The sequence below is a fragment of the Protopterus annectens genome, chromosome 17.part0, assembly GCF_019279795.1.
Source record: "Protopterus annectens isolate FY-2018-M chromosome 17.part0, PAN1.0, whole genome shotgun sequence".
NCBI lineage: Eukaryota > Metazoa > Chordata > Ceratodontiformes > Protopteridae > Protopterus > Protopterus annectens.
In genome coordinates this window covers 618,982,790-618,999,285 of record NC_056751.1, presented here as the reverse complement: position 1 = coordinate 618,999,285, position 16,496 = coordinate 618,982,790, and the positions used below count along the sequence as shown (strand labels likewise).

The window sequence follows — 16,496 nt, the reverse complement described above, 5'->3', positions numbered from 1 at the left end:
GGGATAAAGGATTTAGGAGCTTTCTCTGTCCATTAGTAGCTCAGGATTCAGATCTAGAGTAAATATTCTATTTCTTTTCCATAGATCCAGGTTACACTCGAATATTAATAGGGATGAGCTTTGTTTTATGTGGATTTGGAGTCTGTTCCAGAATATGGGTATCTTTTGTGAGTATATACCTGCCCCTTTGAACCTTTCTGTTGATGTTACAGAAGAGGTTTAGATCACTGGACTGAGTATTTCTATCATCTGACTTGCTGATGTGCTATAGGTGACGATGATGTTTATCAAATTCATCAGTACTGAGCTGGAAGAGCCTTGTATTTCACAGGCAGGTCACCACTTAGCAGTGCGTGGGGTACTGACTGTAATGACAGGGCTTTGGGGCGGTCAATGTAGGACATATGGTTTAGACCTTTTATCCATTTAGAAGGTATTTCTGTGGGCATTCAGGGTGCTGCATGCATGTGAACAGATTCATGCCAAAGGGGCATTATACTCAATGACTGGCTTAATGAGTGCTGTGTAAAGGGAGACAATGACTTCTCCAGATCTTGTTACAATCCCTTTGTTTATAGGCTTTGTAATATAGAAGGACTTTCTTATGACAGTGGACACATACTGGTCAAAAGTTACCTCACTGCTCATGTAATTTTTCAAATCCCAAGCAAGTGAGTCAACTTTCAGGAGCATGTTGTCAATGTGGTAGTCCCCAGTGTAGATGACTTCCCAAAGGATATGATAACATATTTTTTGGCATTTAATTTTAGTCCATGATTTTGTCAAGATAGCTAAGTCATTTGGGGACTCATTAACTTCTCCCAGGTTGCAGTCATCTGCAAACTTGTCAGCCAGAGAACTTAGGCATTGCTTTCTACTTCAGAGAAGTAGATGTCAATCTGGAGAAGTCAGAGCAGCAAACCCTGGCGAACTCCATAGGTGACTTGTCTTTTTGTGAAGGTAACATCACCTGTTTAGATTTTCTGCATCCTATCTGTGAGCCAGTTGGCAATACAGCATATGATGTAGGGGTTTAATCAAAGTTTATTTCATTTTTCTAATATGCCCAAGTGAGAGATTATGTCAAAAGCCTTGGACAGATTGAGGTATGTAGTGTGTGGTGTTTTACCTTCATCCATTATTTTGGTGACCTTTTCAAAGAAGTCCACCAGGTTGATTAATCATGACCTTCCCTTTGATGAATGCAAACTGAGAAGAGTCCAGTGTTTGGAGGTTTTCTATGTCCTTATTTTTATTCCCATGATAAGTCTTTCCATGGTTTTGCATATGAGGCTGTTCAGACTTACATGTCTGTAATTGCCTGGGACTGTGGAAGGTCATTCCTCATGAAGGGGACTGACTGTAGCTGTTCTTCATTCACTTGGTACAAAAGGTGTACGGAGGCCGAAGTTCAACAGTGTTGTTAAAGGTGTTTATAAATCATGTCTCATGCTATTTAAGATGCAGCCAAGGATATTGTCAGGACCCACTGATGCAGTATATTTAGTTTTTGATAACATTTGGTGAACTTGGTCTTCTGCGATAGCTGGAGGTGAGTTGATCTCAGATATATCTTGAGAGACAGAGGGAGGGGAGAGTAGAGTTAAGTCTGAGCTGAATTTATCAGACAGTATGTTAGTTATATCCTCAGTCTCACTGTACACAACATCATTCAGAATCAGCTCACAGGCTGGTCTGTGTTGTGCTTCTGAAATTACGAACATAGCTAAAAATGGCCTTGTGATTGTCTTTGGTGTGGTGGCTATTTCAGGCTCAAACATGGCTTTGGCTGATTTTATTAAGCTCCTACATTTGTTTATTTCAGTGATGATCACTGTCTAATTATGGTGATTACTCTTCTTACCTTTTGTCAAAGTACTCTTCCTTTTATTATAAAGCCGGTTGATTTTAGCATTCCACCACATGGAGTTGTTATGGGAGTTTTCCCTTTGTTTGTTCCTACAAGATATAGCTGCATTTATGTAGCTATGTATATGCTGGTATAGTGTGGTGTTCAGGGGCGGCTCGTGGCATCGGGCTGCCGGACTGCAGCCCCCTCAAATTAAAAAAGAAAACAAAACAAAATAAAAAAAGAAAACAAAAAAAAAATAATTTTTTAAATTTTCACAAGATGCGCAGTAGTCCCGACTACCGTCAGGCTATGCGCATGCTCAAGGCAGTCCGGCAGGACCCATAGAGGGACACAAGGAGACGTCTGGACCCATAGAGGGACGCAAGGAGACGTCTGTGCACTTTTAAAGTGCACAGACACGCTGAGAGGATACAACGCATCCGGACTGCAGCAGCAACAGCCAGAACACTCTCGGGAGGGAGCTTGGGATCTCGTCGTCGGGAAGGAGCTTTACTGGGATCTCGCGGGTCTTTGTGAGTATTGCGCGGGCAGGATATGGTATGGAGAACAGACAGGTAAGTCTATGGTGCATATTACATTATGTGTTGGTGCTTGGAACTGGAGTTGTGTATGTGTTAGCTGGTGCTTGGAACTGGAGTTGTGTATGTGTGTGTGTGTGTGTGTGTAAATGCCCCTGGAGCTCATGGTGGTGTGGTAGGGAATACCTCAGGCTTGAACCCTGTACCCTGTATGCAGGTGTTAAAGACTTGAGTTCCCTACCCACCACCATTTGTAAAAAAATTGCAGATTTTTGCCTCATATTTGATCTGAGCTGTTCCTCATAATATCTGTGGTTTGTAAATGTTGCAATGCTTGATATTTGATGGTGTAGTAGTAGCATTGTTGCCTCACAGCTGCAGGTTCTCAGGTTTGATTCTTGGCTGGGGTTCCTTCTTTGTGGGGTCCGTATCTTCTCCCTGTGTTTGTGTGGGTTTGCTTTTGTGTCCTCCCATGTTACAAAGACATGTCTGCATTATTTCTTCCTGGGCCTCTGCTGAAAATTGTTTTTTTGTTCCAAGTCAGACTGTCCTGATTAACAAATGTTAAATAAAATTGACAGGCATTTGAATTTCAGACTTCAGGTTTCTGAATGTTTAATTCCTTGCAGATTTGATGGTGCAGTGGTAGTATTGTTGCCTCACAGCTATAGGTTTTCTGGTTTGATTCTTGGTTGGGGTGGCTTCTGTGTGGAGTCTGCATCTCCTCCTTGTGTTTGTGTGGATTTGCTCTGGTGCCCTGCCATTTTACAAAGACGTGTCTGCAGTATTAATCCCTGCGTCTCTGCTGAAAATTGTTTTTGTTCTGTCCGCAGTAAAATTGACCGGCATTTGAATTTCAGACTTCAGGTTTCTGAATGTTTAATTCCTTGCAGGTTTGATGGTGCAGTGGTAGTATTGTTGCCTCACAGCTATAGGTTTTCTGGTTTGATTCTTGGTTGGGGTGGCTTCTGTGTGGAGTCTGCATCTCCTCCCTGTGTTTGTGTGGATTTGCTCTGGTGCCCTGCCATTTTACAAAGATGTGTCTGCAGTATTAATCCCTGCGTCTCTGCTGAAAATTGTTTTTGTTCTGTCCGCAGTAAAATTGACCGGCATTTGAATTTCAGACTTCAGGTTTCTGAATGTTTAATTCCTTGCAGATTTGTTGGTGCAGTGGTAGTATTGTTGCCTCACAGCTATAGGTTTTCTGGTTTGATTCTTGGTTGGGGTGGCTTCTGTGTGGAGTCTGCATCTCCTCCCTGTGTTTGTGTGGATTTGCTCTGGTGCCATGCCATTTTTAAAAGATGTGTCTGCAGTATTAATCCCTGCGTCTCTGCTGAAAATTGTTTTTGTTCTGTCCGCAGTAAAATTGACCGGCATTTGAATTTCAAACTTCATGTTCTTCAGAATACATAGTAGCACAAACTTTTTTTCTAGCAATTTTCTAAGTTTATAAGATGAATATTTTAAATTTGTCCCTATTTTTGGGACTGTATTCCCCCATTATTGGCTTCGTCCAGGTTTTTGTGCTAAGGTTGACAGCTATGGCAAGAACTGAATTCACTGAATATGGACTGTAGAATTGTGCATATTTACTGATAAAGGTGCACTGTAGAATTGTGCATATTTACTGATAATGGTGGACTGTAGAATTGTGCGTATTTACTAATAATGGTGGACTGTGGAATTGTGCATATTTACTAATAATGGTGGACTGTGGAAGTCTGAGTAGACTTTTTTATGATAAATGTTCTCAACTGGGCAGTTTTGCCATTATGGGTGCATATGTTTTGTTTCATTGCTTACTGGAAAAATGTTCAAAACAATTTTAAAACACCCTCTAACAAGTGTACTGTATTGTACAAGGAATATAATTTTAGTACAATGAGGAAGGTGTATCAAAGAACACATGTATGTTTCATATGCAAGGGGCCTATGATTCGAAAACAGCCCAAAATTAATCTTTATCTGCCACTGGCAAAATGTATTTTCTTTGAATGTGGGTTTCAATGCTGTTTCAATGAATGTGAGTTTCAAGGGCAGAGAAGTTTTAATGCTAAGTTTTCATTGTGAGACTGCATTGCTTTGTTTAACAGATGACTTAATGTTTGTGCTGTAAAATACAAAATAAAACTTTCAAATGAAGTCCAATCATTGAAGTAAAGCAGTATGCACATTAGTGTTTATGGTAAATGGAGTGAAATAGCCAAGTAATGGTTAATTGGAATGGCTGCAGAGGCTCCAGTTCAACCATTATTTTGTCAGGGGAGGGCAGCAAACTCAGACAGGCCCAGCTGAACTATACCTCCCAACTGTCCAGATTTTCAAAGAATGAATAGATTTTTGCTTCTTATTTTTGGTTTGTTGTTCATAAAATTTGTAGTTTTAATTCCTAAATGATTTGCCAGAAGTCACTAAATAATAAGTTTCAGACTTCATAACCTTCATAAAATGCATGTTAAAGTAAGAGCCGTTCTATCAACTGTCTCAATTTATACAAGAGCAATTTTAGTATTGTTTATATGTGCCCACAATATATTTGGCCTTGTTCAGATTTACTGCATTAACAGGTTGAGAGGTACATGCAAATAAATTGCTTTATAGAATTAGGCATAGCCAACCTCTCAACTGTCCCCGATTTTGGCTCAAAATGTTGCTCTTACCCCTAATAATCCCTCTGCAAAATAGCAATTTTGGAAGAAAACATGGAGGGTTTACAATTAAGAAATAACTGTAATAATCAAAGTTATAGATTACTTGAAATGCATGTAGATTCTTTTATTTTGTCAGCTGCTCAAGGTAGCAGTACTAATATTAAAGTGTCCCTTCTTTGACAGGTAGAAGCTGTATTGTGTGTCTATTTTATATTTTTGCATCACATTTTTGGTCCATTTTTCATAAAATTGTGTTTTTGGCAAATTAGTGACAAATCACTAAAGACTGAAGTTAGAAAATGACAGACATTTGAGTTTCAGATTTTATACCCTTCAGAATATTCATACTAATGCAAGACCTATTCTATTATCTTTCTAAGTTTATTAGAGCAATATTTAAAAATTGTCCTTATTGTTGTGCCTTTGTCCCACTTCTGTGTATGGCTTTGTCCAGATTTCTTGCTCTTGAGGTTGAGAGGTATGACAAATGTGTCAGGGCCATCACAGTCAGCCAGAGATTTCAAATTGTGACATGCTTGTTGCACCCCACTCCCCATGTAGTGACTCTGGATGTGTCCAAGCAAGGCAAGGAGTAGTTGTATCTACCTTGGATGGGGAGGACACACTGCATAAGTACTACAGTGGCTTTTCATCTGTCCTTGATTTTGCAGAATGGTCTGGTTTCTGTCATATTTTTGTACTGTTGATTTATGCTTATTACTCAGATTTATGCTTATTACTCAAAGTGCCTGTTGCTCTGTGTTTAAGTAGCAATGCTTTAATGACCATAAGGTAAGCTTGTCTGACATCGTAAGATGCAAGTAAGCTTTAATAAGCACACTGTTAAAGAATTGCCAACATTGAAAGCCTTTCTGTTGTTGCCATGCAGAGAATACTTGACTAGATAATGTATAAGCCTTGGGTATTAAAGGACAGGATTCCATTATTTTAAAAAGCTCATTACACTTGTTGGAGACTTCAGTCATCTCTACAGACTTTACCCGTAAACTAAACAGAATGCCAATCATGTGTGGTCCATAACCTGTACAGTAATCCTTTAAGCAATGTATCTTGAGCTTGTTTCTTGTTTGCTTTTCAATTTTACTTTTATCATGTTTTCCCCATGAAACAAGTTGTGAGGCAGCAGGTGTTTGTTGGATAAGAAACATTTTTACAAGTGGGGGCATCACATAGATTTCTACTTTCAGCATGTTGCTTGGTACTTTAATAAAGCTGAATATATTATAATTAGAACTGCAGTGCAAGGAGAAGTGGTTTGAGTTGAGTGTTTCTGGTTTTCTTATACTTGATTTTGACTGGCATTCCAGTAATGTATTTAAAAAGTAATTTATTTTTTCATGCCTCACAACCTTTTGTTTCCATCTAGATATTAAGTAAGCTGTCATGCAGCCAATGCATTGAAATATTTTTATTCTTCTACACTTATTTTTGTCTTGATTGGACTTTCATAATGATGGTTTGCCACCCAGGGCAGCGTATTTAATTAAAGTTAGTTTTTTGTGGTTTTGTGCATAGCTCCTCCCCTTTATGGTTGACCACACCCCTTCCCTTTGACCCCACCCATTCAGCGTCTCCTGCAGCCCCCCTGTGATTTGAAGTCACCAGCCGCCACTGGTGGTGTTATGCATTTCCACATATACAGTGGAGTTATCTGTGATTGGTGGGGATTTGAAGCTTCCCAATGTATCATTTAGGAATAGGAAATTTGACTTTGAGAAATCTCTGATGGTACCTTGGGTGGAAGGGGACTCTGGTTTTAATTACTTTTCAAATGAGACAGCTTTATGGTCAGACTTAAATGGGTTGATGATACAGAAAGCATGTTGCAAGATGCTCATATTTTTAGGTCAAGATCCCAAGATGTTTTCCCCATAGTGGATACTCAGACTAATTGCTCCTGGGCATTTGCATTGATATTATCCAGGAATCTCTGTGTTTGTGCACTAGTGGTGGTGTAGGTTTGACACTATAAAGCTTGATAGTTTAGATCACCTAGAAAAATGATATCTGGTTTAACACTGAGTGATTCCAGTTTCTGTAGATAGCCATTGTGGCTTTCTTGGTTCAAAGAGGGAGATCTATAGTTTGCTAATGTATGATGCAGGATCTTTCTGGTAGTTACTTGGACATGAAAAAAGCTCTAGTGCATCTTGCTGCTTTACCAACCTTGATGTGATATTTTCCCCCTCATGCATGGTAACTGATCTAAATATATGGAAGGTGTTATAGTCTTGCATAGCCGGAGTGCTTTCCATCATTTTAAGTCATGTCTCATCACTAGGGGAAGGAGTGCTTCTAGGGAGCGGAGCTTCTTTTTCAGACTCCTAGCATTGACCAGTAATACCTTCATATTTTCATTTGCTTGCCTTATTATGTTGGTAGGTTTGTCAGGTTGCCATTGCCTAAAAAGGTATTATGGGGTCAAAAAAATGTTGTAAAGAAAAATGCTCACCACAATCGCAGATATGAGTAAAATAATTACAGAAAACTGAAACATGAAGTATGTGTGCTGAATGGCAGGAAGCAATGGTGGATAGAAACATTATTTCTTGGCTGTAAATAGAAAAACAGTGACATAATTAGTCTAACTTATAAATGTATTGTAGGAATGGCACAGTTTAAGAGTCACACCTATGAATGGAGAAGGACAAGTAGTGACTGAAAGCTAGAAAATGTTTCGGAATGGATTGGGTATGACTTTTATGGTGGAAATGTATTACAGAAACTGAACAAACTGTGGGTTTGCATGCTCTCCCTGCATCAGTATGGGTTTGTTTAAAGCAAACTCATTTTGGCCCATTTGCCTAAACATGATGCATAATAATTACTGGAAATTATGTACTATTTGTGTTCTGGCCTGGGATATGGTTGGAAAAGATCTGCATGCATTAGTTCACTTATGCAGTTTAACAATTAAATTAACACAAATAAACTTTCAAAAATAATTATGTGTTGGGGTGGTGTGAAAGTAATGTTGTTTCTATGTACATCTTTGATGGTGATTATTATTATTATTATTGTTAGTATTATTATTATTATTATTATTATTATTACAGAACATTTTGCGGAAGTTCGTAAGTTTTTATTTTTTATTTTGTTTTTTAGTTTTGATGAAAGACACTGACTGTCTCAAGGTATGTGACTTAAGCATTTTAATGCACATGCAGCAGGTGGAAGCTCGTGAAGGAAGAAAGGGGGTACTAAAAGATGAGAATGTATACTATAGTTTAGAAATGTTTAATTCTGTTTTTGACACCCCCAGTCTCCCCACAACCATCATGCCCACTGACTCAAGTGTGATGCATTTTACAAAATTTGAGGACATTGGGCATAAGAGATGAGAAGATGGGGACTGTGACGAGTCATAAAATTTTACCAGGTTTCTGTTCCAAACAAGCTTAAATCAGAGTAACATGGTCTGCTTGTTGCTGTCTGCAGCACATCCCAAAGATGGAAGTGTGTGTGTGTGTGTGTGTGTGTGTGTGTGTGTGTGTGTGTGTGTGTGTGTGTGTGTGTGTGTATAGAGTACTTAATTTACAAAGCTACATTTTTATTTATTGAATTTATTCATTTAAAACTATGTTATCCAGGGTGAAGCAGTGATCCATATGGACTATTTTTAAGGCTTAGCCTGGTGGAAATACAACCAACGAAACAACCTTTATCAATATGAGTGAAACAGTGGTAAACAAATCAGGATGGTTTGTAGCAACAATGAACACTGTCAAAAGGTAGGCATAATGCAATAAGTAAAACAGTGAAGGAGAGGAATATCTTGTACAATGTCATAGCATCATACAATGTAATGTTTCAATGAACAGAATTTTGTTTGTGTCTTTCAGCTTTTCCCAGTTAGGGTCACCACAGCAGAACTCTGATCCACTAATGATTGGTAGTTGATTTTTACATGCCAAGTTACCAGCCCTGACACACAACCTTCAATGAAGGTACACCCAGACACTCTAGCTGAGAATCAAACCGGACAGCATCTTAGGCGGGCGACGCTACCCCGCAGCACCCACCACCACTGCAGGTGAACAATAATATATATATATATATATATATATATATATATATATATATATATATATATAGATATATAACAAATATGTACAGAATATACAATAATTGTTGGGTAAATTTGATGTTGATTAAGGCATAAATCAGATGATAGGAAGAATGGAAAAGGATGAGACACAGAAACGAAAAAGAAAGAAAAGAAAGGAGGTGTGCTAAGGTCCATATCACAGCATCTATCTTCTACCCATCTTCAGGAATACTGGGCAGTACTACAGGAGTTTGAGGACATATTTACTGGTATTCCAGGGTGAATCCATCTTTTGAAAAGACATTTATACACAGAGCTCAATTGTCCCATTAAACAGGACCTTTATGGGGTATCTGAATGTGTTAAATAGACTTTAAAAGAGGAATTGTAAGAGGTTAGATCTGAGGATAAGCCAGAAATCCAATAGTCTATTTCTGCTTTAACATGTTTTGTGACAAAATATGAATTAATAAATAAGTCCTAACCTGAAAAAATTGCATGCCCAGAAGGATAGTGGGGAATGGATGCCAGGAAATTAGGTGGGGGGTCAACTGGGAGGTGTCACCAAAATGGTCCATACCGGGACCCATAATCATTAAGGTCAGCCCTGATTGTAGGTATAAATAATATCGCAGTGGATGGGTACATATCAGATAGTAAATAAACATAATCAGTGTGTGCAACAGGACAGTTTCACATGACATAATTGGAGACACTTATGGTAAAAGAGTTACCTGTTCACAATGCCATGAAATAGTAAAGCCAACAACCTTTCTAGAAGCTACAGCATATCTACAACACTTTAACAATACATATTGACTCAGACCCACAGAGTTTGAACTCCATGTTATCCTGAGGTGGAGCTCAAGACAATTGGGAGGATAACTGGTGCTCCTGTCAGTTTTGTTGTGGCTTATATCATTAATAGGCTCTGCTGGGCATTTAATGCCCTGATTAAACAATCGTAATAAACAGATAAAACATGATATCTTGCTGTTTGCTTCAGGATTCACATTTTACATGTATGCGTTTCTAAAGCATGACAAACTGGGTTCTTACCACTGTGATTTGAAATTTCACCTTCTGAGCAGAGGACACAGTCAAAGCAGCAAACTGGCTGCCCCTTCCTTGGGGCCTTCCTGTAACCTGGAGAGCAGCTTTCACTACATATTGACAATGGGACCTATGTGAAACAAAACATAATAATGTAAACATATATAAATACTCTGTTTCTCATCAAATCTGCCCAAAAATGTAAAGAATATATAACATATTTGTAAGTGTTACAACATGGATTTATTTGGGAATCTTCAATTGCTGCCTGTCAATGGTTGGATGAGTCACAGGATCCCATCCAAGTGTAGATACCAATTAATGGCATTTTCCGCAGCACTGCTTTGAGATTTAATTTTTTTTTATTTCCTTACACTGATGATTGGAAGACTATCTTGGAATTAGATGAACTCAGACTTATTTTTCTAATATTTGTTATCTACTGTCAGCAATGAGTCTGGGCTAGCTTCATTTTGTATAATTTGGTTGCTGTTAAGAACTTGCTAATGTATATGCAATATATTGTAGGTGAATATGTCTCTGGCTTTCTTTTCTTTACAAGTGCCCTGCTGAACCAGAAGCATTGTAGAAAAGATTAAAGCCCTCACTACAGCCCATGTGACCTGCATGCAATTAGCAGCTGTAGTGTCTGAGCCAGTAGCAGAGGAGGAAAGACATACCCATCCAGGGGGAGGGAAGGGAGGTCTGTGTGTGCAGCAGCACACATCATAATATGATTTCCCTGGTGAAGACTGGGTAAAACTACTGCAGATGCCTTCTTTGAATGGGAGTTGGATTAATACCATTAACATTTTGCAGAAATGAGTTGAGGTTGAGCATGCTTGCACTTCCGTTCCAGGAGTTTTGTTGACCACCTAATAATGGAGGAGTCCAAAAAGTAGAAAAAAATCATGGCAATAATATGACAATGTCCTGGGATGCCTCAATCACCTAAATGGTACCAGCCTTTATTGGTGGAAGTCTGAGGGTAAATGGCTGAGGAGGAATACTCAGTGAATGAGGAGACACCATGGCAGCTGATGGTTATCTACATGGAGTAAAGTATACAAAAAAATTGCCATGCTGCTAGGTATTATTAGAAGAATAAAAATGCAAAAAAAATGTTGACTGAAGAAACAAGGCTGTCTAGCCCACTTGATACTGCTAGACCCTCTTTTTACTTAATCTTTTACCACTCCCTCCTCCTCTAAACTGTCTGCTTTTCACCCCTGATTCTCCTACTGAATCCTGGGGCCTCAAATCCCTCTCATTGGAGTAGCACTCCTGTATATCTGTCCTGAGCTGAACCCCATCTATGTTCCATTTTTAAATCCTCAGCCTTTTCTTCCTTGCAAGTTCTACACCCTCACTTTTTTACTGACAGTTTTATGAACACAGGTGATATTATTCCTCTGCCTCCTTTCCTTGAATAAGTGCAACTTCAACTTATCTTCGTAGCCCAGTCTCATTGTGATCCTGATCCTTTAGCTGGTTCTTCATTGCAGCCATTCTGCCATGGTGGTTTCCTTCTCCATTATGATTTGTGTAACTATGCTCATTATGCCAGCACCAAATACAAAATAAAACATCAGGAACACACTGTCCAAAGATTTTATTCCAGCAGTAAAAAGCTAAAACGCAGAGCTTTCCAGAAATATTCTTTTTCAATGCAAGCTTTGCGTTTTAGTTTTTTACTTCTGGAATAAAATCTTTGGACGGTGTGTCCCTGGTGTTTTATTTCATATTTGGTGCCTTGTACATTGGAATGCTTTTGGCATACAAGAGGATTTGTTCTGTTCCAGTATGTCAGCACATCTTTACAAGTCCATGCAAAACTGCTACATTGCAGCTATTTCTTTTGCACTGTGCTTGAATAGCCACACATTCATTGTCCATCTTTGCCATTACTATTACTTCTAGATATTTTCCATGCTGCTTTTACCAATATACAGCATTTCTTTGTACTGAAGCTCCGATATCACTTATTTGCTCTGAACCAACACAAATTCAACAGGTTCTGAGATTCTGACTCAGGAAGACCACCTAATATAAGTACACCAGTCTTCTTATCATTTGCAAATTGGATTACCTTACTGTTAAACTTTGATCTCCATGTCTTCAGATGCCAGCACCTTTACTTGTTCTTTTTTTTGACTCACTGCAAACCAGTTTTTACGCTGTATATTTATTTTGCTTACTCCTATTAAGTTTTACACCTTATAATCAGTATTCTGTATGACACTGCATCAGATATCGTGTAAAATCTTGATTGGGCAAGTGTTATACATTGGAAGGGTTCCTCCTATTTATCATTCTGACAATCCGTTAAGAGTTTACTCAAGAGTTTATGCTGCTACTCATCATACAGGTTTTAGTCATTCAAGGAACTTGCCACCCTGCTTTACAAAATCCTTTCCAGACATTTTGCAGCCGCTGAAATAAGGCAGTCTGATCTCTTAGCTCTTGGATTCCTACAAAGATATTTTCTGCATATGTGGATACCATGGCTGCACTCCTTTAGTGAAGTCCATGAGTAATATATCTGCAGAAATGCTGTACCTTACGGTAATTGTTCTCCACAGTTATTTAGGTATCGGGGAGGGGGTACTCATCTAGTTCTTGTGTGCCAGTTCCCATAATTTCAACCTGGCTCTCCTCCACCTCATCTACTCGTATACTTTTATGTTTGTCCATGCTGTTTTAGTCTCCACCTGTGTTTTGCTCCATTGATCCATTATGAATACAAATATGAAAAAAAGTCAATTTTCCTACCTAATCCTTATCAAATTACTTTTCTGGCACTTTCAGCAACCAGCTGTTCTTCCTGAAATGTCTGTACTCAGTATATTTTACCATAATGTATTAAAAATACAAGCAAACAAGCTGAAGAACAACATGCATAATATATTAACATACTAACTTAAGTAATATTAACACATCATCCACATTTTGAGATGCATCAGACAGAATGCTATCACCAATTGAAAACATAAAACGATGTAGAGAAGTTCTATTTGTGACTACAAATACATATCTAAAACAATGAAGGAAGAGTTGTCCTTTAATATTGCTAACCTCTTGTAATGCAGAACCAAGCTTAACATTCACAATAAGGAGAACAGCAACTGGATTCCTGTTTGTATCCTACAAACTGTTAAGAGGTGACCTGTGTCTGGCATACAAGGCATCCACCAACCCTTTATTGATGAATTTACTGCACATCAGCAAGTCAAATGGCATCAGAAATACAGTCTCTAAGGATCTAAACCTCTTCTACACTATCAACAGAATGGTTTGGAGGACAGATACTGCAGAGGATGCTGCTGTTGTGGAGTAGACTCCCCATCTACATAAAGCAAAGTTTATCTCTGTCCATTTTCAAGTGCAGCTTAGATCTAAGGATGGGAAACAGAAAATGTATGCTCAGACTGCCCTCTGTACTACTACTAATGAACAGATTCAGCCCCTAAATGTTTTACTGCATGCATGGGCCCCCCCCAAATTATCTATGGTATGACCCCAGTTATTCTCATTACATGTAATATATAATTATAGACCATGGAATGGGTAAGGTCAGTCTATAACAACATTTAATAGCTTATTTCAAGAACAAAAAGGAAAACTGGCTAGGCTTAAAATGTTGTACAAGGGCACCTGGCCTAATACTCATCTATGAACATATGACTGAATGTGCTGATTCCTTTATATAGCTAGTAATGATTTTATATAAATCAGCATCTCAGTCTTGCTAATTTTAGAAAGCTTGATAGAGACAGCAGACTCTTTAAACATTATGATAAGCAATTCTTCTTGACTACTGCAGATTAGATCTAGAATATCAAACAGGTGCAGTTTAGGGCTTGGGATAATTTCTTGGAAGACTCTCTTTGAGCTGCATAGCATTTTATAGGGTTAGTGTTGTAGAACATGCAAAATTAAATGGAAATTCTTGACACTGCCAACACTTGGTATAGGTCATGGATAATCATGGAGGATTAATCGTTGCATTAAGGCAGTTTAGGTCAGCCAGCTCAGAATTAAGGATCAAATAATTCCAAAAATGCTGTTTGCTGTGATCTTTTAACTTATCGTTGCATTGTAATAGCTCCATTACAGAATAAAAAATATTTTTTTAATTTCTTGTTCTGGGTTTAAATTCATTTTAACAATCTATATCTGATTTAGCTAAGGTCTTCAAGCCTGTATGAGGAATTCAGGTACATAGTTGCACTGTGTTTTGTTGTTTAAGTGATCTAACTGTTGATATTAAACCCTAGTTTCATTCTTATGTACTGAGTGTATGTTAGGCTAGTAGCCTTTGCATTAAGGTAGTTCCAGGCCATTCAGTTCAGAGTCTAATTCTTTTCCCTCCCACACCTATCCTGTTGTAGTTATGAATGTTGTGTGTTGTTGCCTGCCCCTTATGATAATTAGACAGTATAATTCCCTCCCTTTCCCAGTTTATTGGCTGTTGACAGTAAGCTAATAAGTATCATTTTGCAAAGTCTCTCCCATTAAAATACTCAGCAGGCTGGAATACCTTTGATAAAATTGCTTAATATTGAATGTACTGATACCGCTTACACTGATTTTAGTATAAAATTAGTGAGTTTTTTTAGCTATAATTAGTTTACTGGTTCTTACTGGTGGCGGAAGAAGGTTTCCAGGCTAGTTGCTTTATTTTGAACTTTAAATACTCAGCAGCAAGTCCTCCCAAACATTATCCTAAAACCGAACTCCTGTTATAGTTACTCCGGCCCCCAGAGTCATTCCTGTTGGGATCATGAACCAGCACTTCCCCACAACTCCTCCACCCTGCCTGAGATGGGTATCCTGAGACAGTGTAAACATTGTTTGATAATGTCTGACAATTATCTATTACTTGAAGGATGTAACACAGTGTGTGAGAGATGTACATATATGATATCCTTGGAAGCAAAAATTTCAGACACCAGAATCATCAGCAGTACATCAAACATCATACCTCTTCAAGGCCTTCAAAATACACATAATCCATCATATGCGGAGGTTCTGAAGAATAACTTGTCTAAATTTCAAAGACCTACAAAACACAACACAGCCTCAAAGCACACCCACCAAATTAAGCTTACCTCCTCAAGTAGCACAAGGAGTCCCAAAGTCACACATGCTGAGCCTGTAAAGTAACGCAACCAAATATTCTTGTTATAGGCGACCCTATTGCAAGACATATAGATGTGCCACTTACTATGCTAAGCAAGGAAAGAGTGACGGATGATTGTTTCTCTGGTGTCAGGATCCATCAGAGCACACATGCACGCAAGTCCTTGAAAAACAGATGACTCTTGTCACACTCCATGCTGGTGTCAATGACTTGAGCTTTACCTCCCTGGACTATAAGAAAAGAGATATTATGAAGCTTTCACACTATGAGTCCAAGATAAGTATTTATTTTATTGTATTGTATTTTATTTTATTTGTATTTGTTTTCCAGTGTGGAGTACTAATCTCCATGGACCTTTTTCAGACTCAGCCTGGGAGCAGGATCTGGTTAATTGACTTGCTCAGATTCACAGTCAGGCAATGGAAGCTGAGGGAATTGAACCTTGCACCACTGGACACAGGAAACAGCTGATTATGCAGCATTCTACCTACTCCAAGGATGATGCTCAGATATTAGCAAAAATAATTGACTTCTACAATTGGCTTTGATTTGCGTGTCATTCAAGAAGGGTCAAGTATTTGAAAGCCTGGGATAATATGATTGCCAGACTACACTGCTGTGCTGGGGGAGGCCTGCATCTGTCCCCTTTAGGGATTTGATTACAGCCAAAGACATTGTCCATCACCATAGTGCCATTTTTAGGCAATGTCAACCTGATAAACCTACCAAGAAAGCAAAACAAGCAAAGAAAAACATAAAGGTGTTACTAATCAATGCTAGGAGCCTAAAGAAAAAAATTCACTCTGTACAAAGCCTTCGCATCCTGAAAGACATTGCCATCTGTGTAGTGACTGAGACATCATCATCGTCGACCTCCTTTCTTCCCATTTTCTACACAAGGTCAGGGTGTCATGTCAACTGTTGCAATCCCTCTTTATTCAATGACACATCCCTGCCTTCTTCGATGCTCATGCTTGACTATCCCAGGTTTTCTCAAACACAATCCATCCACCTCTTTGCTGGACACCCTCATTTCCTCTTGCTTTTTTCCTGTCTGTTACAAATCTTCTTCACTAGATTGTCTCCTACTTTTCAAACATGTGCCCAAACCACCATACTCTGTACTGGCTGACCTTTTCTGCAATTGGAGATATTTTGGATTTTACTTTTATGCCCTCATTTCTTCAAC

At 38.6% G+C, this 16,496-nt stretch overlaps 1 protein-coding gene across 1 annotated transcript in view; it reads right to left on the bottom strand.

Moving 5' to 3' along the window:
• Window positions 1–16,496, bottom strand: part of LOC122791478 — a 366,144-nt gene that overhangs the window by 63,994 nt on the left and 285,654 nt on the right. The window contains exon 8 of the mRNA XM_044059220.1: window positions 10,171–10,294. Coding sequence (XP_043915155.1) covers window positions 10,171–10,294 — 124 coding nt within the window. The remainder of the gene's footprint in view (window positions 1–10,170; window positions 10,295–16,496) is intronic.